The 27160-nt window shown below is 34.3% G+C and overlaps 2 protein-coding genes across 7 annotated transcripts; both read right to left on the bottom strand.

Moving 5' to 3' along the window:
- Positions 1–946: 946 nt before the first annotated feature.
- On the bottom strand, positions 947–12469 carry LOC100251993 (succinate-semialdehyde dehydrogenase, mitochondrial). Of its 4 annotated transcripts, XM_019217462.2 has the most exons (21): positions 11728–12469; positions 10722–10835; positions 9845–9944; positions 9240–9288; positions 8858–8945; positions 8629–8739; positions 7871–7933; positions 7618–7728; positions 7107–7172; positions 6919–6996; positions 6758–6835; positions 5496–5562; positions 4609–4694; positions 4379–4411; positions 4262–4294; positions 4022–4122; positions 1912–1997; positions 1594–1700; positions 1436–1513; positions 1220–1266; positions 947–1114 (listed from the first exon to the last, which is right to left on the bottom strand). In XM_019217462.2, the coding sequence occupies exons 2-20, from the start codon at positions 10827–10829 to the stop codon at positions 1228–1230; spliced, it is 1482 nt and encodes a 493-aa protein (XP_019073007.1). In that variant the 5' UTR covers positions 10830–10835; positions 11728–12469; the 3' UTR covers positions 947–1114; positions 1220–1227. The 4 variants fall into 4 exon arrangements, with proteins under 4 accessions (XP_019073007.1, XP_010645096.1, XP_010645095.1 ...); XM_010646794.3 differs by lacking the exon at positions 1220–1266; XM_010646793.3 differs by lacking the exons at positions 1220–1266; positions 11728–12469 and having other exon boundaries at positions 10722–11716.
- Positions 12470–12557: 88 nt separating this feature from the next.
- On the bottom strand, positions 12558–26594 carry LOC100257122 (succinate-semialdehyde dehydrogenase, mitochondrial). 3 transcript variants are annotated; one of them, XM_002265318.4, is made up of 20 exons: positions 26143–26594; positions 24747–24860; positions 23746–23845; positions 23076–23124; positions 20006–20093; positions 19782–19892; positions 19331–19393; positions 19064–19174; positions 18200–18265; positions 18005–18082; positions 17847–17924; positions 16234–16300; positions 15831–15916; positions 15510–15542; positions 15384–15416; positions 14582–14682; positions 13508–13593; positions 13281–13387; positions 13129–13206; positions 12558–12928 (listed from the first exon to the last, which is right to left on the bottom strand). In XM_002265318.4, the coding sequence occupies exons 1-20, from the start codon at positions 26251–26253 to the stop codon at positions 12896–12898; spliced, it is 1593 nt and encodes a 530-aa protein (XP_002265354.2). In that variant the 5' UTR covers positions 26254–26594; the 3' UTR covers positions 12558–12895. The 3 variants fall into 3 exon arrangements, with proteins under 3 accessions (XP_002265354.2, XP_010645094.1, XP_010645093.1); XM_010646792.3 differs by having other exon boundaries at positions 26372–26519; XM_010646791.3 differs by having other exon boundaries at positions 26132–26233.
- Between the last annotated feature and the right edge of the window lie 566 nt (positions 26595–27160).

Below are 27160 nucleotides of genomic sequence, written 5' to 3'. Positions count from 1 at the left end.
TTGAGCTTAAACATTTATCTCATTTTTAACGCATCTCCCAATCACAGCTTTTTTGTGTATTCTTTGGGCAAAAATTGTAAAATAGGAATTTCCTATGAGAATTCATTTCATCTCAACCTTGTGAAGTGAGCTCAAAAGTTCAGCAACACTTAGAAAAAATCTAATTGTAATGTTAGGGTTTGTCAAGTGTAGTTTATCACTTGGGGAGTTCAAAAAGTGAGATATCTCTTAAGAAAAATTATAAGTACCTATTGGAGTCAATTGATCCAAGTGTAAAGTTTGAGGGATTGATTTGAAAGTCTTTGTATAATGGGACCTCAAACTTTATATTGATATTGAAACTAGAGGAAAGTGAATATGAGTAGATGAAACCACTTATTAATCGAAGTTTGCAATCTCTCTTCCATGTTTGTTTTATGTAATTATTCTTTATTTTTATTTATTTTTGATAAGTACGTAATTATTCTTTATTGTTTTTATTATATTGTTATCTCATATCCATCGAAGTTAAATTGCTTGAATTTGCCAAAAATGACCTTCACTCAATTCACCCCTTCTTAAATGATTGCCATAGGTTGATTAACATATAATCCTAACACTCTAAACAGTCAATTGACTAAATAATAAACCGATAATATATATTAAATTAATTGAACTAATAGGGAGTCTTCTTTAGGCTTAAATTTGAACTTAATAAATGGGGAAAATAACTACGGTGAGGCTAAAATTTAGCCCCCCGTAAACTAAGACTCTGATACCATATTAAACTACTTATAACTTAAAAAAGTTTTAAAATTAGATTACTAGCTTAACCATCTAAAGCTCTTCTTAATAAAACCAATAAAAAGGTTCTTTTGCAAAAAGCACCCACCTAGATTATGAAAATTGTGATACAAAATGTGGGTGACCTTGCAGACTTACAAATGAAGAAAGGAGGCTTTGTATGTGAAGATCATATTAAAGCTTAAGCTTGAGAACTAATACCATCCACTAGAACACAAAACCATAAACATTTACAACAAACCACAAAGTTATTCAAAGCTAGTCTACACACATTTGAATAGATTACAATTGTGCAAAACCACTTATTCCTCACTCTTTCTCTTGTTATGACCTGCATTTGTGAAATCATACTTGTCATTACAACATGCAAAGTACATTGAAAAAAGGTAATAACTTCCAATTTGTGTTGGAAACTTGTTATAACAAGAATACAGACCTTGTCAATCAGATATTATTCATATTTCCCAAACATATATATTTTAACTGCAACCATGGAGTGCAGGAATGTTAGTGGAAAAGGACTAACATATTGAAAAGTTTTGACTCTAACAAAGGACAAAAGAATTTTCAAAAATTAGAATCATAATTTTTTTCCTCAAATCAAGAAAATCAAATACTTCTTTGGTAAAGGAGACATTTTCTATATACTTACTTCCAGATATTCAAGCATGCCCTTTTTGGATCCTTCTTGTCCAAGACCAGTATTCTTAAACCCACTAACCGGAGCCATCTGTAATGAAGGCATACAACTATTCAGCTAATCTAAATATTTGCATGCTTATTCATTGCTAGATGCAGTATAAGACTCACCACTGTCGGAATTAATCCTTCACTGACACCAACAAGTCCATATTCAAGAACTTCAGAGACACGCCAAGATCGTTGTAGGTTTTTTGTGAAAATATAGGCAGCTAAACCTGCAATATGTGTCATGAAAAACACATGATTATAAGTCTAGATGGATATCCTTTTCATAAATCCATTTACCATGACATTTGGGAGAATGATTAAGACCATATTTTGCTATTAACTGAGATTTCTAGATTCACTTGACCAGATACACTGTGAAGTGCTTTCCAAGAGAAAAATATAATGTGGTATGGTTCTAATGTGGCATGTAAAAGAAACCTTCATCAGTGTCATTTGCAATGCAGATGGCTTCCTCCTCGGTTTTAAAACGCAGAAGGGCAGCAATAGGTCCACATATCTTGTTCCTGATGTGAGAAAAATTGAAATACAATGTATTAGCACATAAAAACTAGCATGATAAAATCCAAAAAAAATAATATGATTAATCTACTGATTACCACCAAAAATTGTACTTGCTTAATTTTCCATCTCTCTAAAACCAATAAGAAAAATAAGAGTACTAGCAACAAAATAGAAACCATATGGTATAAATACTCCACCTTCCATACCTAAGTTGTAATTTTTAATCATTTGAAAAAAGTTCTCTTCTAGAGACACATGTCACGAATTTTGGTGTTTCTTAAGCAATACGTGTGTTATTTAGACATACTTGAAGTTACTAAATCAGCATTCAACAAGGAAGTTAGATGTGAGCAGAGCCACACTTACAGTTTGGAAGAATGAATGGATCTATTATTTCACAAATATGCTTTACAAGCCTTGATTGCTATCAAGTACTCGATGACTTAGCCAAATAAGGCTATCATCTATTTATAAACACCATAGAACTCTTTGGAACCCTTTGGGATTAATGTTAACCAATGAAAATTGTAGAACAACCTAGACTCTGCTAGGCTTACAAGCTATGCCCAAGCAACAAAGAATTCTTCAGATTTCTCTACATTGCTCAAAGGACTTCCACCTAACTTTGGATAAGGCTAGAGGTCTCTTGACTCCTCTTGACGCTTCCAGAATATTCCAACCATCTGAAGGAGGCTCCCATCTAAAGGAGGCTCCCATCTCAAGGTCATTTAATGCTTAGTGTGGAGAGAATAATAAGCTTGTCTTTGTATCTAGAAAGTTTTGCCTAGCAATAAATACTCAAGGGAGGGGTCATTTAAGGAGGGTGTAACATAAAACTCCTGAAGTTGTTGCTGTAATGAAGAGGCAAAAGAGAAGTGAAGAAAATGATTCCTTTCAAAAGCCCATTCACGAGAATATGTGGTAGACTGATTACACATGCCCCAGTCCAGCAAAATACCATTTGGCATAAGGTCTATTTCTACTTTCTTCATAAATATCCCTATATCACCCCCTTACTTCTCAAATCCTCGATCAAAAGAATTCTTGTATTTTCAATGAAACTTGTGTATTCTTCATTTAGCACCCCTTAAAATTGTTGGATTCTGAGTTTGATCAATCTCTGTCATTGGAGAGGATATGCATTTAATGAGTGGACTACATCAAGTGTATTTCTCTAACACACTGTGGATATCATCCCCACCTGACTCCCACATTTTCCTTGAGAAAGAAAAATCTACAAACCTCAACTGCTTTAGCAACTTTTTTACCTGCAATGATTCATATTAGCTCAATCAAGTTCAATCGATACCTATACAAGCCTATTCTTGACAAAACTCCCCAAGAAAATTGCAAGAAGCCATTTTGAAACCAAGGAGACCAACAGAATTTTCCTGTAAGCACCAACTTTTGGCTTGTAACTTCAGCCATTGGTTTTTCCTATCTGTTGGCACCTTCAAATGGTATAATAGAGAAATGAGAAGAAAAAATCAGAACAATATCATTGAAAAAACAAGCAAATTGTCTGCCAACTTGCTAATACAGTTTCACTTATTTGTGTAGCAGGGGCATAATCAAGAATAAATTTCTGCAGTAGTAAATTCTACCAAGTGTCTTCTAATATTGCTAGATTTTGCCTTTCACAATTTGTGGCCATGTTATAGTCCTAATAAAAGTCGAACTACAGAATATTACACTCTTAACGTGCCTAGAGTTAACCTCCTCTATATCGTGGGTCCATGGGTCCATTATAAGATTTTAGGTCAAATTGATGCTCCCAACATGGTATGATCAACTAGAGGGTTTGAGTTCGAGTCTCTCTATTCATTTATTTCCCCATCCATTCATCTGTAATCCATGGTATACATTGTCAGCCCATTACCTAAAAGTTTAAGCTCTTTTATCAAATTGATATATAGTCTAACATCGATAACAATTGCAACCCCATTCACCAACAAACTTGTTCAACAAACCTAAATTGAATGCCAACAATTCAATTGTGGAATATCATTTGGACGGTAGAGTTTACCTTGATATAAGCATCTTGTTGTTGACATCACCGATTACTGTGGGCTCATAAAAAGTCATCCCCAGATTGTGTCTTTTACCCCCAAGGAGGAGTTTTGCTCCCTTACATAACAATCATATATTTTTCAGAGATGGATTATTGGAGTTATTGCATAAAAAATTTGCTTTGCTGTTGAGAAAGGTGTCCTCATTTATTCCAATTGTAGGTACTTTTCAATGGTAGAGATGAGAAAAAACATACCTTTGAGATAGCATCTTGAACTAATGACTCAACCTGTCATAAAATCCCAAAGAGGCCAAATGGTTTGTTACTGGACTATACCAGGAGCAATGCTAGATGGAAATTAACATAACTAACCGTTTGCACTGCAGCTTCATTAATTAGTGGACCCTGGAAAATGAACGGATAACTCAAAATTATCATTGTTAAAACTCAAAAATCACTTGCAAAAATCATCCCCAAGAACATGATGACATTAATAAATATTGACAACACTAGGCAGAAACTTCAGCATTGGTGTGCACAAATAAGAAGACCAGCAAGGGAATCTTGTTAGAAACTAGAAACAAAAATGAATGGATGACTACCTGGGTCACACCTTCACAAAACCCATCCCCAACTTGCAGACTTGTGACAGCTTTAGAAAAAGCAGTGGCAAATTTTTCATAAATACCTGCACAATGGAGGCTCAGTCAATCCCCCCCAGAAAAGAATTTACATTTGAAAGGAAAATTAAGAAACCAGAAATGTAGAAGAGAAACTTCAGCATGGATGAACCAGTACAGGAGCAAAAACTAAAAGCATTTTGTGCATCGATGAGAATCTAAATCATTTTTGAGCTATTGAGCGTGCATTTCGAGCAATAAAAATGTCAACACGATACAAACGCGTATCCATAAATGATTCTTCATTTGGGACTGCATGATGGCTAATAGGATCCCCAACTAAAATTAAAAAATATAGTGCAATAAGGGTAATAAAATGGGTTGTACAATGATGATAAATAAAACGGCAGAACACTTATCAAAAATAAATAAATAAATAAAACGGCAGAACCTTGGATCGACTAGAAGCATGCAAATTCTACAAAGCTGCACCATCATACACTTCAATTTTAATAAAGTTAAACTTGAAAATGTGTGGTTTACATTTCCATCTCTGGTTGAGAAATAAATTAATCATCTCATGAACCAAAATGAAAGGTTAAGTCATGTTTGGTATGGCTGGAAACAGTTCTTGTGCCAAGGATCCTTTTGGATTTGCAAGTTATGGTAACTAAATCCCCTATCGATCTTAGCAAGGAAGTCATACGATAGAGCATAATAAGACCCACATTAAGCCCACATATTATGAGGATTCACTAAGTGTATTACTTAATAACAAACAATAGATAGCTGAATGTAGAATGAAATACAAATCCAAAAAAACCCCATAAATATTATGAATTTATAGTAAAAATATGCTTTGACCGTACCTTCTTGCACAAGTATTCTATTGGCAGAAATACATGTTTGCCCACTATTATGGAATTTCACGGCCAGCTGCAATAATAGATGACATGTTTTAGCTAAACAAAACCACAATGATAATAGTGTACTGAAACTTAGAATACAGAAATGTTATCATACAAAATGATGCCCATTTACATGCAGAGCATAGAATATATAACTCTTAATGGGCTAAATATCATTTCAGCATATACTCAACAAAGGGAGTCATGAAAGTGAGAACTGAAATGAGTAAAATTTCATTTGCTACTGCAATTCGATCATAAGATAGTAAGAGAACTCTTTTGCATAAAAGCTGAGGACAAAAAAGATTTTTTCTTTAAGCCCCAGTCTTAATTTCATATACTTTTTGCTTGAAGACCAAAATAAAGAAACATTAAACATTTAGCATTTCGAAGTAGAAGAATAGTACCATTGTGAAGGCCTAACAAAAGAGCAGACCTATGTGATTTTTTTGTTAGAACATCTAGTGCACCCTGCTTCCAATCCTACCTTATTAAGACGAGTCTTTCTTCTTTATGCCAGACAGTCATGAAGAAAGAAGTAGCAATACAACATAAGACAAATGTAGGAGAATATTTATTGGGAATAAAGCATAGCAGTAGAGCCAGAGGCAAAGAGGGTCATCCTTCAGCTATGAATGGAGTTGAAGAATTATACTCCAATGATGAAGAGGAAGTTTCTGCTCCATTCTCACTGGTGGTTTCACGCCAGAGCACTTCAAAGCAAGATAAAAACAACTTTGCGTGGAAAAGAGGTTTCCATTGTGAGTTCAGAGGCAGGAAGAAGATATCCAAAGTTGATAACACTTGTGCACAACTGTCAACAGGAAATTCAGTAGTCAATCTTAAGAATAAGATTGTTGGCACCTTTCATATTTCTATAGAGTTCCAAGTGTTCACATTTGATGCAGCTCAAATGATCTGAACTTACCCTGTGTGATCTATTTTCAACCTTAATTTCTAAGTTTCAGAACATAACGAAAGGGAAAATTTGTTGGAAGCTCTAGAGAGTTACATTGTATAAATTGTTAAAGCCAAAGAAGTGCATACTTTGAAAAAGGAAAAACTAAAAGAAAAATAAAGAGATGGAAAATCTTCAGCTACTGCTCTTTCAAAGGAAAAGGCCAAACCCAAGCACTATCCCAAAGCTATATATCAGATATTGATGAGGATAATATCAATTCCATCAAGATCCAGATCACTTTCTGTGTATTACTCTGACTTACAATTGATTTTACTGCCACGCCCAGGTCCGTGTCATCAAAAACTATGCAAGGTGCATTACCGCCAGGTTCAAGAGATACCTAGAAAGTCATGATTGAAGGAAATTAATGACATGATTTCTAGAGGCTCATTTCTCTGGAAAATTCTGATAATCTATGCATACCTTTCTAAGAGTCTCACCAGCACCTGGCATTATCTTCTTTTCAACAGCTGACAAGCCTGTAAATGTTATTTTTCTTACCTGAAAAAATTCTTAGAAGTATGAGTAACTAATGTTGTATTGTTTGTACATCCAATGACATTCACAAAGATGTTGCATAAATGATTCCTCTATTTCAAAAGCTAAAATACCTTTGGACTTGCAAGTAAAGCATGCTCAATGTCAGGAGCATTTCCCGTGACAACATTCAGAGCACCCTAATTGATAAATAGATAAAAAAAAAAATCATTAGAAACAAATGAACACAACTTATGGAGATAACACAGGAAACAAAAGGGGAAAAAAAGCTTTCTTATTGAAAACGATATTGTATAGAAAATTCAAAATCCCAATGGCTTCTTTGAACATGTCTTTGATTCAATGCCTTTTTGAGGAGCCTAAATCAGCTTGAGAGCTCTTTCTGTACAGCCATAGCCGTTTACTGATATATGAAACAGGCGGGGTAAAAGGCTCCCCAAACACAAAGCCAATATGTGCGTCTGAAACTTTTTGTATAAAAATTTTGAGCTTGGTAACAAATCTGCAATCTATATATATTTTCCAAGTTGCATAGCAAAATTTCCATCTCAGAACAAAATGATATGAGTACAAATTCCATGATAACCAATAAAAAGAATATTATATAGATATAATATTCATTACCGATGGTATTCCTGCTTCAAGCGCAAGCCCAGCTGCTGCGAAGGCTATCAAGGGTGTAAGTTCAGAGGGCTCTAAAACCACCGTGCAGCCACAAGCTAGGGCAGGGCCAACCTGACACACATGTGAAACCAACGTCATGTTAACATGATAGTCATGTCTTAAACAAGTTTTCTGCTCACAAAAACACTGCACTCGGAATTCCAAATTATGCCTCATTTTGTAGTGGAAATGTAATAAACCTGGTTTAACACACCTTCGAAGTAAGCATAGCCAACGGAAAGTTCCATGGAGTAATTGCACCAACAACACCAACAGGCTGCAAAACACATTTGAAAAGGCCATGGTAATGATTAGGAAGTAAGAAATTGCGTGACAATGATTGGCATCGGGAATTTTAATGAAGCCATTGCAAGAACTGTCCATCAAAAGCTATAACAAGAGTCTACAGAGAGGTGGTACAAAGAACGCATAACAGCAGAGAGAGTTTCACAGAATAATATTGGTCATAAGAAGATCGGTCCAAGGCTTGGTATAGACTTTTCTAAACAATTCAATTAAATGTTACCTAACACCTTAAACTTTCTTACCCTTATTTGTTCCCCATTTATTGAACTCGCATTTATCGAGGCTATTAGCCGAGTGTTAACTAAAGCTCGAGAACTGAACTTGGAGGTTGGCTAACAGCTTAAACTTTTGAGTTGATAAGTAGTTTAACAAGAAACATTATTTTTATTACATGGAATCAAATCTAGAACCTTCCCATCCTGCCCACTTACCACACAAGCCAGGCCACATTATTCAAAACCCTGAAACCTAAGTCCTTTTCTGTACCATTGTTAAACATCAATGTTTTAGACATTTTCACAAACAACCCATAGTCATATAAGATATCTACAGCCATGCATGTAACCCTGTTCAATAGATATATCTAAGTTTAAGGGAAGATATCAAACTAATTACTTGTTTAAGCAATTATACAGAACCAAGACAAAGAAAAACCCATAGCTTCACCTGTTTTATAACAAACAACTGGCAATCAGCTACTGTCGATGGAATTATATCACTATATACATGTTTTGCTTCCTCTGCAAAGAACTCAAGGTAGCCAGCCGCAATGATGACCTGTAAATTAAGTGACTTTCCATTATCATATGTTGCAGACAATTGATGATGAATAGTGAAAAATATGCAGTGATCCTACTCCTCAAGATCTCTTGAAGCAAAGGTGTGAATGACATACCTCAATAATGGCTTCATTTAGAGGTTTCCCTTGCTCTAGTGTTATAAGTTGACCAAGCTCTTCTTTATGGGCAATGAGTAAATCGTGCCTTCAATTATAAGCAGAGAAGATACCATAAAGACTTATGAGCATAAAATTTTCACAGGAACCGACACAATATTTTCCAAATAAACATTTCTAGTACGAAAGCTTCAAAGGACAGCAACTCCAAGGGATTGATAATAAAAGGTTACAATATATGCAAAATTTTCTTCCAAAAGCTCAGACTAGAATTTCAAAACCCAACTTCAAGATCAGAAACTTGGATCAAGGGACTATTCAAGAATATTGTAAGTGCAAATCTATAGTCAATAAAGACCACAGTATATTAATTTCCTCATACCATTTCCACAGGCATTGGCTCCTTTCAATCGCAGTAACTTTGCTCCAAGCTGCAGGGACATATTTTCAAATAGAAGGCAGATCATATATATACAAATTTGCAAAGTTAAATCATTTCTTATGTAAGCGATATCATACATAAAAATAATGGACAAATTGCAAATGACGAATTGCTGCTTATTTATGTTATAAATATTAAACATTTCAAGGAAATGTTAATTGAAAATTGTTTACTCGCTTTCCACCTCGGTTGCTTCTTCACTATTTATCCACAACTTGTCAGTCTTTCCATTGGTTCTTGAAACAACAAATAAAAACAGAAGGAATGATAAATACTATTGAAACATCAGCTGTGTTCAATGATGTCAATGAACCGATTCTGGTTCAATTCTAGATATATATTGTCCAATTCAGGTCTGCCTATTGCTGCTGAGATGATACCATCCTCGTTTTTCTCAAAATCTTCTGTACACATGCCAACCAACCAGGGAGCTTCAAAAGTGTCTTGGACTAAAGCAATATAAAAAAAATCCTAAATGTTTCTTTCTAAGAACGAATTTTTATCCAGTATCATGAGCAACAGGCACCAAAAGACAATTCCCTTACAATTGAACATCTCATAAGCTGAAGATATCGCATCGTTTGTCTCAGGCTGACCCATGCATGGAACATCTGCTATAACTTCACCAGTAGCAGGGTTGTGGACCTACCATTAAATGAAACACCTTTAGTGTTCGACATGCATATCGCCACATGGTAGAAATCAATAAAGGAATAATGAATTGATGGAAAAGAAACAGACAGAAGGGAATCAATGTCAAGTCTCTCTGAGAAAAAGGGCAAACCTTTGAATTTTTCTGTTAGCTTTGAGATAAATAAAAAATATCGAAGAAAGGAACAAGACTCAGAGGGAGGACACAGACAGAGGTTCATAGCCAATGTCCCAGAAGAGGTTAGCAAAAACCTCAACCTAGGCAAACACTCAAACATCCATTAACCATAGCAGACCCAATCATGAAGTAAAAGATCATGAAGGATATCCTAAAAATCCTTTAAAACAGAGGCCTAAGGAACAATGTGATATCAGAGAAACCCCTTCTGCGCCATCATTTCTGCGGAACAATGGTTTTTGAATGAAATAGACCAAAGGTTCATGGATAGAATTAGGTAATCAACAAAATAAATAAATAGCGAACAAAAAAACAAATCAAAACAATTTCCTATATGTTTAATCAGCTCAATTCAGCAAAAGATTTAAATCCCAGTTGGTTGAATCAACCACACAAATTGGTTCTTTTACAAGCGCAATCTAAGGTCATGTACTCAGTCATTACTTTAGTACTTACTGAATTGCTCATTATAGTTACAACACCGATACTTGGCACCGACCTCCGGCATGTTCTACATGCAATCACATACAGAAATTTGGAGGCAGTGTTTGTTGTGTTAGGAAATAAAAAGAGAAGTAAAAGTTCTGTCAAACCTGAATAGTCTTGCCATCATAAGCTTCAGTCCATTTTCCTCCAATAAGGCCCTGGGTCCGAAACACACCAGAATTTTGAAACCGAGTTATAACACTTTGTGCTTCCATCTTTATCTAGCCATCCAAAGACCCTCTTTCAATCATATGCGTCTAAATGTTTGGGATATTTATTGAAAATAAATTCACCATTTAAGTATGAGGAAAACCATCAAAACACTAAATATGAAGTAATATTGACAGTCCTAATACAGGAAATATATTAAGAAAATGTTAGGATTTTACTATTCTAAGTGCAGTTGAAATATCTCTAGTCCAGGATTAAGTGGACCAACACAAAATGTTGCTACTACATGTTTTGTACTTAGACAACCAAGCCACTAGAAATTGCTTAGACAACCTTTCAGAACCAACCTAGTGATGCTGAGCAACAATATGCAACATGAGAGTTAAAAAATGAGCAAGGAAACCAAACTTAGAGAGTAAAACCTAAGGAGTTTAGGCATTGAGAATAATAATAATAAAATAAATAAATAAATAAACCAAATGTTTAGGCATTTAAACCAATAAAAACCCCAGATTTTCTAAAAAGGATATCATATATTCATATATACCTAAAACCCTAGAAATTTAGGCATTGAAACCCATCAAAAAACCTCTAGATTACTAAAAAAAATTAATCAAGTTCCGTATACACACACCTAAACGAAGAAATTTAGGTATTGAAGCCACTTGAGGAAAAAAAAAAAACACCCAAAATAAAAACCCCAAAGTTTCTTAACCGATACTCAAAACCTTAGAAGTTTAGGCATTGGAACGGGGAAAAGAAAAAAAAAAAAAAAAGGAAAGCCCTGATTTCTACAATTGACTGGAAACTAAAAGCATCAGATAATCTTTCCTTCAAACCAAACACTATACAGAGAAGAGAATACAAATTCCAAAGGAAACAACAGGAAAACAGAGAGATAGAACCTTTGCAAACAGTAATGAAATATAAAAATATGCTTACCAGTTATCACTACACTGCACAGAGAAGTGTTCAGCAAGTAAAACTACAGAATTCAAGAACCACACAAACTGAGCCAAACACACTGAAATCAACACACCCCACATCCCAATCTTATCATATATATGCATATGAACAGCAGATCCACACAATACAGCAAAGGAAATTGGAAGATGACTCCCAACAATGAACTGAAGTTGGAATTTGTAGCTGGGTATGTGGAGTCTGATACTCTGACACACATTAGTGGAATGAGAGCTTGAGAGAATGACAGCAAGGAAGCTCCATGTGAGGTGTGCATGGATTTCTGTTCCTGCTGTTTTGGCTTCTAGTCTTCTTCTAAAGCCTCCTTATTTTGACTGTTACAAGTCTTATGTTTATATGTTTGCATGGTTTTCATGCAAAGATACCCAGTCTGTTGGCAGCAGGTGTAAAAGAGAACAGCATCCTCTTGAATTTTTCTGTGCTTTGCATATAGTCTTAGGTGTGGGGTTGGAATATATGCTTTTGGGCTGTGCTTCAGGCTTTGATGATACCGTTTTTATACCTTTCGAAAACCTACATTTCGATATTGTAATACGATCCTCAACTATATAAACAATATTGAAATTATTTTAAATGAATTTTTTTGTTATTAAAAGTTATCATGAATTAAGCCCAAGATTTTATATGTTAGGAAGTGTTTTCTTAAGCTTTTAAAAAATGTTCTATGGTACGTTGAGTCTCTGACATTCATCACCTGATTAAAATGCATGAATATGGAATAGAATTATGCATGGAAAATTTTCAAATAGCCTTCTCCAAAACCTCTTTTGTGAATGTGAGATCCCACATTGATCAAAGAAAGATCACTTTCCAACACTTAGATAATGTTTGGTTCCCAACAAATACTACACAAAGAAAAGCAAAAATCATGTTAAGGAAACTTACTTTCTTCTGTTTGGACTATAGAGCAAGATGAGGAAAAATATTATAGAAAGAGAAAAGAAGGGAACCAAAAAATGTTTTACAATGACTGCTAACAGAAGCATCAAAAGCTCAAAGTTGTGCAACAAAAATGAAGACACCCAATGCTAGTCTGCATGGATTTATTCGAATACTTCATGTGGGAGGAAACCATCAGCAGCTTATTCCTCATTCTTCCATCAAGTTGAGACCTGCTCCAGTAAAATTACACCATATTTCCCAAGCACAGATATTTGATCTGCAAACAAAGGATTAAAGGAATGCCTTAGTATATGATGCTTCTTCTGCACTTGGATAAACGAATGCATTGTGTTCTAGAACTGGAAACAGGTTGGTTCATACTTGGATTATATCGACTAAGGAGTTATCCAAAAGTATAATCGTAATTCTTTAATGAAGCAGGTTATGAAAGAGGCATGCATTTGTTTATGTACTTACTTCTAGAAAATCATCCAACCCATACTTGGATCCTTCACGTCCAAGACCAGACTGCTTAAACCCACCAAATGGAGCACTCTGCAATGAAGGCACATGGTCACTCAGCTAATCTTAATCTTTCCTTGTTTATCGATTCAGGATATAAGACTCACCGCTGCTGGAATTAATCCATCATTGACACCAACAATTCCAAATTCGATAGCTTCAGCGACACGCCAACAGCGACGCAAGTTCTCTGTGTAAATGTAGCCTGCTAAACCTGCATATGTATATGAAAAATTAGTATGTGCTTATAAGTCTACTTCAGTCCCTCTTGCTAGTAGTTGAGAATTCTAGGTTTGGTTGATTGGACATGCATGGGCCTGGCTGGTAAACAAACCTGCATTACTGTCATTTGCAAGGTGGATAGCTTCCTCCTCAGTCTTAAATCGCTGCAGGGCTAGAACAGGTCCAAATATTTCGGTACTGAGGAAAGACAAATTTAAATATAGCATAGTACCAAATAAAACCAACATATTTAAGCAATCTCATGATTTGGTTAAAAAGAAAGAAGAGAAGAAAGAAAGAGAGCTGCCTTTAAATCAATCCAAGACCCCATTACCACCTAAAGTTGGGGGAATCATATAGTAGTTAGCTATCTCCATAAAAACCGCAATGAAAATTACAGTGCTGGCCCAAAAATGGAATCTACATGGTATAGACATTCTCACATCTAGCATCCAATTGATATTCTTCAATCCTTGGAGAAAAGTTCTTTTACAGACAAGTTTTCTAAGATCCGAGCTATACCAAAGAAGCTAAAGATCAGTGAGGGAAAGGATCACTGCTGAAAAGCCCTTTGAAAGACTATTAACAGCAAAGTAACACTCTGCATAAGATGTGGTCTAAGAAGGCCCTGTAAAGATATTCTGTTTCTAAATTCTTCTGTGAGTTGCCCCTATAATTCTTAGACAGGATCTAAGTTCAATAAGCAGAATTTCCACTCCTGTTTCCCAACATAATCCACAAAGTTTATACTTTCTCAAGCCTGTTCTCAGCAAGGTTCTCAGTAAAATCACAAAAATCCATTTTCTGAAAGGGAGGTACAATCTTTACTGCACAAGTACTTCAAAATTCCACCAAGACATCTTTTTATGGGGTCATCCTATGAGGATTTATGGCAATGGACCTTGGAATGAAATAGTTGAGAAAGTAGAAGAAATCATAGTATAGTATAATAGAAAAATAAGAAAATTATCCTCCAACTCATGGAATCAGTTTGTGAAAAAACATGAAATTCTAACAAGTGCCTTCCAATAAGTTACTAAAAAATTCAGCATTCTGGATTTCATGGCCCAGCTACAATAGCAATAAAGATCAAATTACTTCCTGATCCATGAGGAACTTTGCACAAAAATCTATACTTAACACTGATAGTTTAATTATGGGATATTGTTTGGAATGTAGAGCTTACCTTGATATAAGCATATCACTAGTGACATCGACAAGTACTGTGGGCTCATAAAAAGTCAATCCCAAACTGTGTCTTTTACCCCCAACGAGGACTTTTGCCCCCTTCAAAAAGCAACCATACATTTTTCAGAAATGAAGCATAAAAAAATTCTTATACCTCTTAAAGTGTGTCAGCATTTATTTGCAATGGAAAAAAAATCTAGAAATATTAAGCAAAAAGGGGAAAAAGAGGAAGTATGTATTATTTTATCATGTTTTCCTCTTCCTTCTTCATGAATCATACAGCATGAGAGATGAAACAAAACAGAACTATTGGAGTAATTTTGTTGCAGATAAAATTTTCATGGGATCTAAGTGTCGTTTTCAGGTTCAATTCCCAATGGAGACAAAAATTTATTTTTGAAAAAATTGTATATACTCATACCAAGAGTTGGAAGCTCAAAAAGACCCAAGGACTTGATGCGTTTCTAGTTGTCATGTTGGGTGGCCTATTTCTTGTATTATTCTCTTCATCAATGTTTCTTATTGATCTTCGGGTGTATTTCAAGTTAGAACCTTTATTGTACCTGCTATTACTCTATTAAGATGAACATATATCCTATAGCTTTTGTTTTTTAAGCTATATAACATGTTTGAGTGATGGAGGCATACAAGGAAAAAAATTACACTGCAATCGAATGAGGTCGTGCACCATTTTATAGTACTTTCATAAAAATGAAGTCATAGAATGCTAACAACATATGAAGTAATATCCTTTGAATAAAAGCTTAACATTTTCCAATGTTATGTGTGAGAGAACAAACCTGTGAGACAGCATCTTCAACCAATGCCTCAATCTGACATTAAATCCCAAAGGGCCAAATGGTTTAATAGAGGCCTATACCAGGAACAAATGCTTGATGGAAACTAAAGTTGAGAACAAAACTAACCTTGTGCAATGCAGCTTGATTAATCAGTGGGCCCTGTGAAAAATGCACGGGTAAACTCAAAAGGCACTCATCAACTACCATGAGGGAGACAACCCTCAAGTGTGAAAATATAAAAGCGATATATCTGTACTAATTTATGTGAAGCTCATGTAATAAGGAAGATAAATGAGTTCATTATATTTTTTCATTGGCCAACAACATAGTGCCATTGATGAGTATGACTATCAAAAAACCAAGTAGAAACTGTAGAATTACATAGATGGGAAGACCCACAAAACAATCATCTTAAGGACTAGAAAAGAAAACAGAATCAATGACTACCTGGGTCACACCTTCATCAAAGCCATGCCCAACTCGCAGAGTCTGGACAGCTTTTGTAAGGGCAGCTGCAAATTTATCGTGAATACCTGCATAATGAATACTAAGTAGAAATCCACTAAAGATGTACATTTGAAAGAATAGTGAAGAAACCAGAAATTTATAAAAGAAATTTCAGCATGAATGAACCAATTTAGGACCAAAAGTAAAAAGTATTTTCAGCATCGATGAGAACATGATGTGCTTTTACTGCTATGTTGATAGGCACAGTATTCTAATATGAGGATTCACTTAGTGTATTAGTTAACAATCAATGGTTAGTTTGATGTAGAATGAAATACAACTCTGTATCCACCAAAAAGAAAAAAAAAAGCAGTAGACTAAATATTTACAGTTTTCACTGTACCTTCTTGTACCAATATTCTATTCGGAGAAATACATGTTTGTCCACAATTAAAGAATTTCACAATCATCTGCATACAATAGATTGCATATTTTAGTTAAATAGAACCACAATGATCATGGTGAGCTGAAACCGACAGCACAGAAATGACATCAAACAGAATAACAAAGTCCAATGTCTTCTGCTTGTTCTGTAATGAAAAATTTACAGTGCATATCACACAAATACCACAAGCACTTGAAAGACAGAATACATTCAGAAGAAGAAATTAGAGACATCTTCCCTTGAAGAGAGATACTTTAGACAGGAAAAATAGCATATTCAGCCAAGTAATATCCATAAGCACATCTCACTCTAGATCCAAAATGACAAAGTTTATGACCTTCTTAATAGTATATTCAATAGATAAAGGGATTAGTCAAGACTCAAGACACATGAGCCCGAAAAGAGCTTTAAATTTTATCATTTGAGATATTATTTAATTCAAGAGCTACAATGTCAAAAGAAGCATGAGCAGCATCCAGGGAATTTTTATTTTTAACACAACCATTTTGTTGTGGAATACCCAGACAAGTGTTTTAATCCTCAATCTCATGCTCATCTAGTAAATCCTTAATTCCCGGTTCAGAGTTATATGGTAAAAAAAGATAGATCTATGTCAATGCATGACCTAAGACTTCTAGACCTACACAACCGTGAACTTAAAGTGAGATCTGTATCACTGGTGTTTCAGTCCATATTCACAAACTCACAAGACAAACTGCCACAGGTCAGGAATTAAGGGATATTTAGCAACTGATTGCTCTAGGCAATGACACACTATTTAATGTGTAAAAAAGCATAATGGAAGAGCCAGTATTGAAAAGGCTCGTCCTTTGGCTAATAAGGGGAGTTGAAGGATTGCATTTCATGGAAGAAGAGGAAGTTTCTGCTCCTTTTTCAGTAGCATTTCTGTTGCTAGAGAACTTCAAAGCAAGATGAAAAGGACAACTTATTGCAGAAAAGGGTTTCCACATTGAGGTCAGAGGCAGGAAGAAGGTATTCAAAGTTTAAGATATTTGTAATCAGTCAATCCACTGATCAGAAATTCAATAATCAATCTTGAGAAAAAATTTCTAGGGTTCCAAGAGTTCATATTTGATGCAGCTTCTGTGGTCCAAAGCTACCCTCAATGATTGACTATCAATAGGAAAAAAAAACTAACGTATTTTCAACTAATTTAGAACACATGGAAATGGTTGGAAGCTCCAAAAGTTTACAGTGCACTTCATAATTTGGCAGCTCCAATAAATGAGCAAACAATATTTGAAAAATATCCACATTATAAATCAAACTTATTAGGTTTTTTAGTTTTCTCAAACAGATGATTGAGGCACATACTGTTAAAGGGCATAGAAGAGCTTTGCATGAAAATCTTCAGCCCCTTGTCTTAATAAGAAAAGGCCAATCCACACAGTATCTCAAAGCAATTCATCAAGCACACAATGAGCATTTTGCCAATGCCAATCAAGATTCAGGCCGGTTTTGATTTTCTAACTGCAAGTGCTCATGGAACTCAGCAAACATCTAGTATGGAACAACAATATTAGAATCAGTATATCTGGATGACAACTTACAAGTCCTTTCACGGTCACCTCCAAGTCTGCATCATCAAATATCATGCTAGGTGCATTACCGCCAAGTTCCATAGATGTCTAGAAAGTTGGGATTGAAGTCAGTTAACAATATAATGATTTGTAAAGTCTCTTTTCTGAACAAATTCAACTATGCATACCTTTTTAACAGTCTGAGCAGCACCAGCCAGCAACATCTTCCCAACAGCTGTTGAGCCCGTAAAAGTGATCGCCCTAACCTGAATAAGTTGTTAAAAGCATTAACGAGTACTGTTGTATCATTCTGGATATCCCAGGACCTCGACATGGAGGTTTACACTAGGAAAGTAATTCCTCCATTTGAACAGGCACAATACCTTTGGACTTGCAAGGAAGGCATCCCCAATCTCAGGGGCAAATCCCATGACCATGTTGAAAACACCCTAAAAGATTAAAAGATCAAAAACCATTAGAAATGAATGAAGGAACAAAAGTTATTGAAATGACCCAGGAAAAGAACAAAACAAAAACAATTGGAGCACTGGTATTCTTTTGAAAATACATAAAAATATCAACTAGAAGGTACACCAAGTAGATTCAGATACTTCACTGAGTTGCAGAAACTAGGATAATAGTTTGTGACTGGAGAAATAACACAATCAGAAACAGAACCATGCACTTGCTCGTGCCTTCTCAAAAATTAGTAACCACATGACTGTCAAAATAGATTATAGTAAAATTTCCTTATTCTATTTCTCATCCATGGTTATCTAGCAATAGTATGATATGTAGGCTATAATGATGACTACATCATGCCAATGTAGCAGTGTGATTGTCTTGTGTAGTTTAATCATAATGGTATAGTTGAAAAAACATTACAGTTAAAGATCCCATGCATGCTAAATGATTTGAAACTTTCCACTCTTTCTATCAAACTGAAACTAAAAAGCTTTCTTATTGAAAACTATAATATATAGAGAATTCAAAATCCCAATGGCTTCTTTAAGCATGTCAGTGATCATCCCTCCTGAGCAGCCTAAACCAGCTTAAGAGTTCTGCTATACAGCGATTTTCAGATGATATGGTACAGGTAAGGCCAATGGACCCCCCAAAGACCAAGCCAATTTGTGCTTCTGAATTTTCTTACATAAAAATTTCAAGAACAATTCCAAATCTGCAATATCTAGATACTTTCCAAGTCACATAACAATAATTCCATCTTAAAACAGACGTGAGATTACCGGTGGAATTCCAGCTTGAAGAGCAAGTTCAGCTACTGCTAAGGCTGACAATGGAGTTAATTCAGAGGGCTTTATAACCACTGTGCAGCCACAAGCCATGGCAGGACTAACCTGATAAAAATGTGAAAAAGACATCTTTTTGAGCATGGCATGACACAATATTCATGGATCAAATAGGTTATCTAATTCAAGAAAACACGACATACAGAATTATATCATTTTGCCCCATTGTCTAGTTGTACTGTAATAGACCTAGATTTAACACACCTTCCGAAGAGCCATAGCCAATGGAAGGTTCCAGGGAGTAATTGCACCAACAACACCTACAGGCTGCAAAAATGGAAATTCATAAGGCCACAGTAGAAAATAAGAAATTGCATGAAAATGAGTGGCATTAGGAAGTTTAATATACCCATGGAAGTCCTTAGATAGCTACAATCATTAAGGTTCAACTGTCCAGATAGTGGTGGTAAAAGGCGGTACAGAACCAGTACAGAACCAGGCCACATTATCATAGACATTAAAACCCATGTCCTTCACATATCATTATCAAATTCCAATGTTTTGGGCATTGCAAGGTTAAACAGCACATTGTCACATATGATGTTGAGACCCAAAGTATGTAACCATGTTTGTAGAGGCATCTCAAGATAAAGAGAAAAGTTTGAAATAATTACTTGTTTAAGCAATTAAGACATAAAGAAAGCCACAGCTTCACCTGCTTTAAAACAAACATTCGGCGATCTGCTTGTGTTTGTGGAATTATATCACCATAACAATGCTTCACTTCCTCAAGAAAGAACTCCAAACAACTAGCCCCAATCAAGACCTGTGAATTTCCTTAGTGTCATAGGTTGCAGATAATTGATGTTGAGGAAAGAAAAAAATATGCAGTGAGCCTATTCTTAAAGATTTCTTAAAGAAAAGGTGTGAAGGGCATACCTCATTATAGCCTTCCGCTACAGGTTTTCCTTGCTCCAGTGTTATAAGTTGACCAAGCTCGGTTTGATGGGCAATTAGTAAATCGTACCTTCAATTGCATGCAGATATGATATCATAAAAAATAGATATGGGTATAATTTTTCACAGAAACTGACACTATTAAATAAAGAGATTTTCCAATATGAAAGCACCAAGCGACACTTAACTACAGTAAATGCAGGCACATGATCGAACTCCAAAATTCATCTTTATGGGAAAAAAAACTAAACAGCATCAATCCCAGGATTACTAGCAAAATGATACACTAAGTTCAAATTTTTCTTCCAAAAAGCTAAGATTGGAATTTCAAAACTCAAACTCCTAAATGTTGCCTTATGCCGAGGGACCATAACAAGATGCTAAAGGAAAGCAATATATTCAAAACTGTACATGTTAAATGCAAATGCATAAGCAAGTGTTAGTTCTCTTCATTTTCTTTGCAATATTTCTTATTTTCCACTCTTTACCCAAATTAAACGAAAATAAGTAAATAAATCAATGGATGCTTAAAAATGATCAAACATGCTTTTCCTAGATGTAAAAACAATGCTGTCATTTGATTAAATCAGAAAAGGAAAGAAACCAATGTATCAAGGTACGGATAGAAAACAAACTTTTAAGTCTTAGACCCATCTCTGAAACCCTTATAGCTAAAAGTGTATGAAAGCTACCCATATGTCTTTTTTTTTTTTTCAGTGCTACTTCATATTTTAAAAACAATGCTTTATGCCTATTATTGATACTTTTTAGGCTACCAACTTTCCTTAAAAGGCTACAATGGATACTAGGGTACAATATGGGAAAAGACAAAAATTATGAATTATCAACAAATAAATAGGGGAATAAATAGTAGGAGAGACTCAAACTCAACACTTCTAGTTAACGATAGCTCTTAAATAATATTTGTAGACATAAAAAATTTTAGTGGATTAAATTACCACTAAATTGGTCTTTAAAATTGTGACTCCTTAGTTCAATAAAATTTCAACTTGACAAGTGATGGGTCTTACATGTTAAAGACGTAACATACAACTCAAAAGGTGACATGTAACGAAATTTGGAAGGCTACAAAATTAAGTGTTCAAAATAAAATAAAATCAAATATTTAAAGTGAAGAGGGAATTAGAAAAAAGGATTTTCCTGTTGACATATTTCCTAAATAAAGGAAACAAATCTTCCCATTGAAGTCAAAAGAGAATTAAAAAATAAATATTCTCTTGTTGGCAACTTTCCTAAATAAATAAAACAAATTGTCCAATCGAAGTCAAAAGAGAATTAAAAAATAAATATTCTCTTATTGGCAAATTTCCTTAATGAAGGAGACAAGTTGCTAAAATCAATGAACCAAATTCTTTAAATTAAGCAACCAAATCTTAGGGATGTCAAATTTAATTTTTTAACTTCATCCATAAATAATGATGACTTCCTTTAATGGAGAAGATTAGAAAAACAACTTCACGTGCGAAAAAAGGCTTTACAAAGATAAAAAGGCTTCACAAAATATCATTGTTTTGAAAACCGGACCGGACTGGCCGATCCAACCAGTCCAACCACTGGCCGGTGGTCTTTCCGGTTTGGCCCTCTCCTTTAAATCGTTGGGTTGTAGAACCAGCCACAAGCCGCCTAAACCGGCAGTTAGACCGATGAACCGCCTGGATCGGGTGGTTCTTTATGAACCACACGACTCAATTCCAGCCCAGTCTTCCTCTATTTTCTTTCATCCAAACACAGTCCAGCCTTCCCCTCCGGGCCCAAGTGAAAGCCTAATTAGCCCAACCTTTATATTTTAATCGTTTTTCAGCAAAACCCAAACACTTTAACAACCTTAGTGGGCTGCACCTTTGAGCCCATTAAGTTCACAAATGGCTTGAATGAGCTGTGTTAATAAGGGCACCATTATTCTCATCTGCAACCGATGTGGGATTGCTGCTATTTTCAGTCTAAAGAAAAATCAATGTAATAACATCTACTTTAGGGATTTGAACCCCAGATCTCAACTGAGCAAAAATTATAGAGCACCACTTGGCTACAGCACAAATCAATACTAAGTCTGGAAAATAAAAAAAATCTGTCTATTTCTAAAAAGATTTATAATATCGGATAAAATAATATATATTTTCTGAAATTATAAAATTAGTTAAAATAAAATAATTAAATTTTCTTTCATTTTGAATATATCCACATTTAAATATTATACGTATTCCATTTAATAAAGTTTAAAATATTAATATATTTATATTTATATTTGATAATATCCAAGATAAAAAATAAATATTATTAAAATTTTAATTTATTAATATATCTATATATATATATATATATATATTTAAATTATTTTTAATTTTAATAATATATAAATTATATATTTATGACGTCACTGGTTCAACTGCGGTTCAACCACCGATCTGACCACTAAACCGTGAACCACTAACTTTTTCAATTCAATAATCGGCCTAGTTCTAAAAACATTGTAAAATATCCCTACAAGTCCAAGAATTGCATAAGTACTACACACATATTCTTCACCTTGCAACAAAGTCATTCAAGAACAAGTCATTCGAAGCCCTCGATTGATCTTCAAAACAAAAAAACCCTTTGCATTGTTGTTTTTTGAATAGTGATCAAAGTGAATGAATCAGAGGAAAAATATTCTTTTGTAAAGAATATTGTCACAAAGATTATACTCTACAATTATTTTTTAATACAAAATTTGTGTTCGCATACAACTTTCCTAAAAGCTTAAATTGTTAGGATATAAACCCACAATATATACCATCCTAGTGTTTCTAATTAATTATTGGGTTTAATACTCATAGTTCTCTTTCCCTAATTTTTTGTTTTAGGTTCAAGAACATTTCCAATGCAATGATGATGCACAACACAACTTCTTTGTGTCACTTATTTAATAACATTCACAGTTCACTATATTGGAAAAGCTTCCTCAAACAAGCTCGGATCAATGGATCATTCAAAACATTATAAAAGCAAATATATAGTTAATAAAGATCACAGGATATCAATTTCCTCGTACCATTTCCTCATAAGTTTACTCCTTTCAGCAGTAGTAAGTTTGCTCCAAGCTGAAGAAATAATGGACCACAAATAGATTGCAGATCATAAATATAATTTGTTAACTTTAAATGATACAACATAATTTAAACATAGAATTCAATTACCCAGGAAATTAAATTCTCAAAGTTTCTTCTAAAAATGAGGTTACACTATGTATCATGTACAGCATGCACCAAAACACAACTCGTTGTAACAATTTTCTCATCGACCATTAGATACCATATATGCAATTACGATACCTCCATTTCATAGCCCATCTTTTATTATGTTAGAAGCATATTAAGTATTAGCAACTAATAATATATCTTTTTCCATTACATTAATCTATGACGCATACAGATATGTTATAGATACCTACTGCAGGTATGGATTAAGTTCATATTACTGTGAGAGGTGTAATGCTCTATCCAAATAGCGGTTTTTATAATTAGACACAGAAGTGTTATGGTACACCCCATTGGTTACGTTACAATGTGTTACAAGACTCTGTAAAATGTATTTTTTAAAGAAAATAGGAAGTACAAGGCCAAGGTTCAATTGGCAAGTTCAATAAAATATGCTAAATGCACAAGATATTTTTCTTCTAGGAGATCACATAAACACAGTAGATGGGCAAAAAAATCCCTTACAAGTGAATGCAGCATGAGCTGAAGCTATCGCATCATTGGCCTCCTTCTTACCCATGCACGCGACATTAGCTAGAACTTCACCGGTTGCGGGATTGTAGACCTGCCATGAAATGAAACACCTTTAGTGTCTGATAAGTATATTATATATTATATTGCCATAATTGATTTAAAAAAAAAAAAAAAAAAAAACCAAGCAGAAGTGAATCGGTGATAAGTTCTATTTGAAGTCTCTTGGGAGTAAAAGGGGCCCCTAGTATTTTAGCTAAAATAGCAAAGAGCTAAACATTGAAACAAATAGCTGTTTTTCTCACCTTTTTTTTCCATTATTATTGTTATATATAAAATGAAATCAAAGAAAGGCTCAAAACATGGAAGTAAGTACAAAAAACAGAGGTTTAAGGTTTATAGCAAAGGCCTAAGAATTCTACATCTATGCCATATTGACATTTCAAAATATGCAAAGATTCCATTATTTGGCTCAACAATAACATGGATTAGAGATTAGACAAAATCCAGGCCATTCAGCTCAATTCAATCCAAATAACATACAATAAAACAAAGAGCAAGCAAAAAACAAATTCCAAATAGTAATTTCTTGAATATGTATTCAGCTCAATTCAACAAAACATTTAAATCCCAGCCACTTGGGATCAACTGGACAAGTTAGTGTTCAATGCTGAGCTAAATCTGAGGCCGTATCCTCTGTCATGTTGAATAGCCAACATTAAGTAGATAGGATAAGACTTTGTTGAGTTGACAATTCTTGCAACCCTCTTCTAACTGTTTTTAAGACCAATTTTTTACCGCTCACATTTTTTCCTTCAATGAATAAGAAAATTTTCTAAATAACTCATTACGGTTGGAGTTCCAACATTTGATACAATTCACTACATAGTCTGCATGCATGCAAATCATCCAGGGATCTGTGGGATCAAAGGAAGAGGGTGCACTATTTGCTGTTATAAGAAATGGAAAGGACAATAGGAAAAAGTCTCTCAAACCTCAAAAGTCTTCCCATCATAAGCATCCATCCATTTTCCTCCAATAAGGCCCTGGGTCCGAAAAAGACCAGCCCTCTTAACTTGAGCTATAGCACTTTGTGGATCCATGCTTATCTAACCATCCAAACCACTTTCAATCAGTTGCATTTAGATACTGAGAATACTTATTGAAAAGAAATACTAGACACACAAAATGAATTCACCTAAGCATAGAAAGGAAAAGAATCACAAAAGGACATTTACTATTAAAAGAGCACAACCTCAAACAAAAAAGGACAAGGAAAACAGCAACAAAAATGTAAAAAGACAACTTCAGTCCTTTTCAGTAGAGGAAAAGATCAGTAAGTAGTACTTTAGCATCTTACGGTTCTAAGTAGACAAAGAAAATGCCACACCACTAAATCAATCTTTAGATTTACAAAGCTCTGGGCAATATGTAGGAATTGAACACAACATTACATACGAGCCATCGATCTTAAGCCAGACAATAAAAGATATAGCAGCATTTTTTGTCAAAAGAACCCAAAACAATGTTTGCTGATACACACAAATGAAGCCAAAACTATGCTCATAGCAGAACACAGACAATAGTAAAACAAGGTGAAGTAAATTTACAAATAAATACTGGTATAATACATTTTTCTTTTTGTTGAAGAACAATGGAAAAAACTGGTATTATATGACTTTGGTGGAAAGTTCAAGACCAAAAGTTCAAGACCGAAAGTTCAGTGCAACATATTTTCCTTGTTTCCCTTAGGCTCTCTTTGGATCTCAAAGACTTCAAAGCCAAACAAAAAATACCCCCAAAAAAATTAAAACTAAACACTTATTTTCATTATTAGCAGGGGAAATGAACCTAAAATCACAATACCATTTTCAATTAATTTTAACTTATTTTATTTTATTTTATTTTTTATGGTATAATTTTCTTCTCATAGAAAATAATCATGTTATGTTTATATCTAAAACCCTTGAACCTTAAGTATTGAAACCAATAAAAAAAACCCCAAAATTTCTAGAATGGATTTGATATATATACCTAAAACCCAGTAAATTAGGCATTGAATCTGATAAAAAAAAAAAAAAAATTCTGAATTTAGACCTAAGACTCAATAGGTTAAGGCATGAAAACCAAAAAAATAAAACCCCAAAAATTTTCTACATTTAGACATAGAACCATCAAGTTTACGCATTGAAAGCAATCAAACAGAAACCCAAAATTTCTACAATGGTCTGAAACTGAAAAACATCATAAAAATCTTGGCCTTAACACCACATAGAGAAAAGAGTACAAAATTCAAGCGAAACAACAAGAAGCAGAGAAATCAAACTTAGGTAAATACTGTGTATATAAGCATGAACACACTGCGCAGAGAAAAACCCACATAAATCACACCTGAATCAAGAAATTCTGCCTATAAAAATGGCAGATGAGCAGCAAATTATGAAACCCAAATCGAGAAAAACCTTCAGAAACAATAAACAATAGTTGAGACCCGTAAGTCATAACACTGTTATAGTGCCATGATGCAAGGTGTGTGGGCCTGCTGATCAGTTGTCATTGGGCCCATATTCATTTCCAAATTTTTTATGCCTCTGCATGGTCCTCATGCAAAGAAACCTACCCGCTGTTCACGAAGGCGGTGGCAGCGGAGGTAGACAAGAAAGGAAATCAAAACCCGGCTAAACTCCCCCTACCACTAGGCTCTGGCGGTTGAGGGAACTGCTCTTCTTTCCAAAAAATTTCTTGGACCTTTGCATGCCCTCTTATCCATCTTTGTCTTCTTTGCATTTTGCATGTCCGTTGGTTACGTGGTTCTCGGGATGTTTGGAGAACAGGTTTAAGGCTACGTTTGATGGCCGAAAATTTGAGGGAAAGTAAATACAAAGGAGGAAGGAAATAAGAATTTTTTTTTTATTAAAAAAAAAAAAAAGAAAAAAAGAAAAAAAAGGTTTTGTCTCGTTGATACGTCTAAATTTTGAAGGAAATAAAACAAAAAAGAAAAACGGAAGAAAACAAGAAACCAAAAAAAACACACAAAAGAGAGAAAAATGGGTTTTGACTTGTTGATATGAAAATACAATCTTTATTTTTTAATTAATATTATTTTTATTTATTTATTTAAAATTTATTTGAAATATATTTTTGTTTCAATAAATTACATAATTATTCCTTAAAATACATTTTTTACTTATCATTTCATCAATAATAATTGACAATTAAACTAAACTTTTCTAGGTAAATGTTTTCATTCGTTTAGATATATTACTATTATTATTATTATTTGAGATTTTTTTTTTTTTTAAAAACAATTGGTTTAGATATATTACTATTATTATTATTATTATTATTATTATTATTATTATTTGAGATTTTTGTTTTCTTAAAAAACAATTGGTTTAGATATATTACT

The sequence above is a fragment of the Vitis vinifera genome, chromosome 19 (genome assembly GCF_030704535.1).
Source record: "Vitis vinifera cultivar Pinot Noir 40024 chromosome 19, ASM3070453v1".
Lineage (NCBI taxonomy): Eukaryota > Viridiplantae > Streptophyta > Magnoliopsida > Vitales > Vitaceae > Vitis > Vitis vinifera.
The sequence above is the reverse complement of the archived record's forward strand: the minus strand, read 5'-3'. Positions and strand labels throughout refer to the sequence as shown.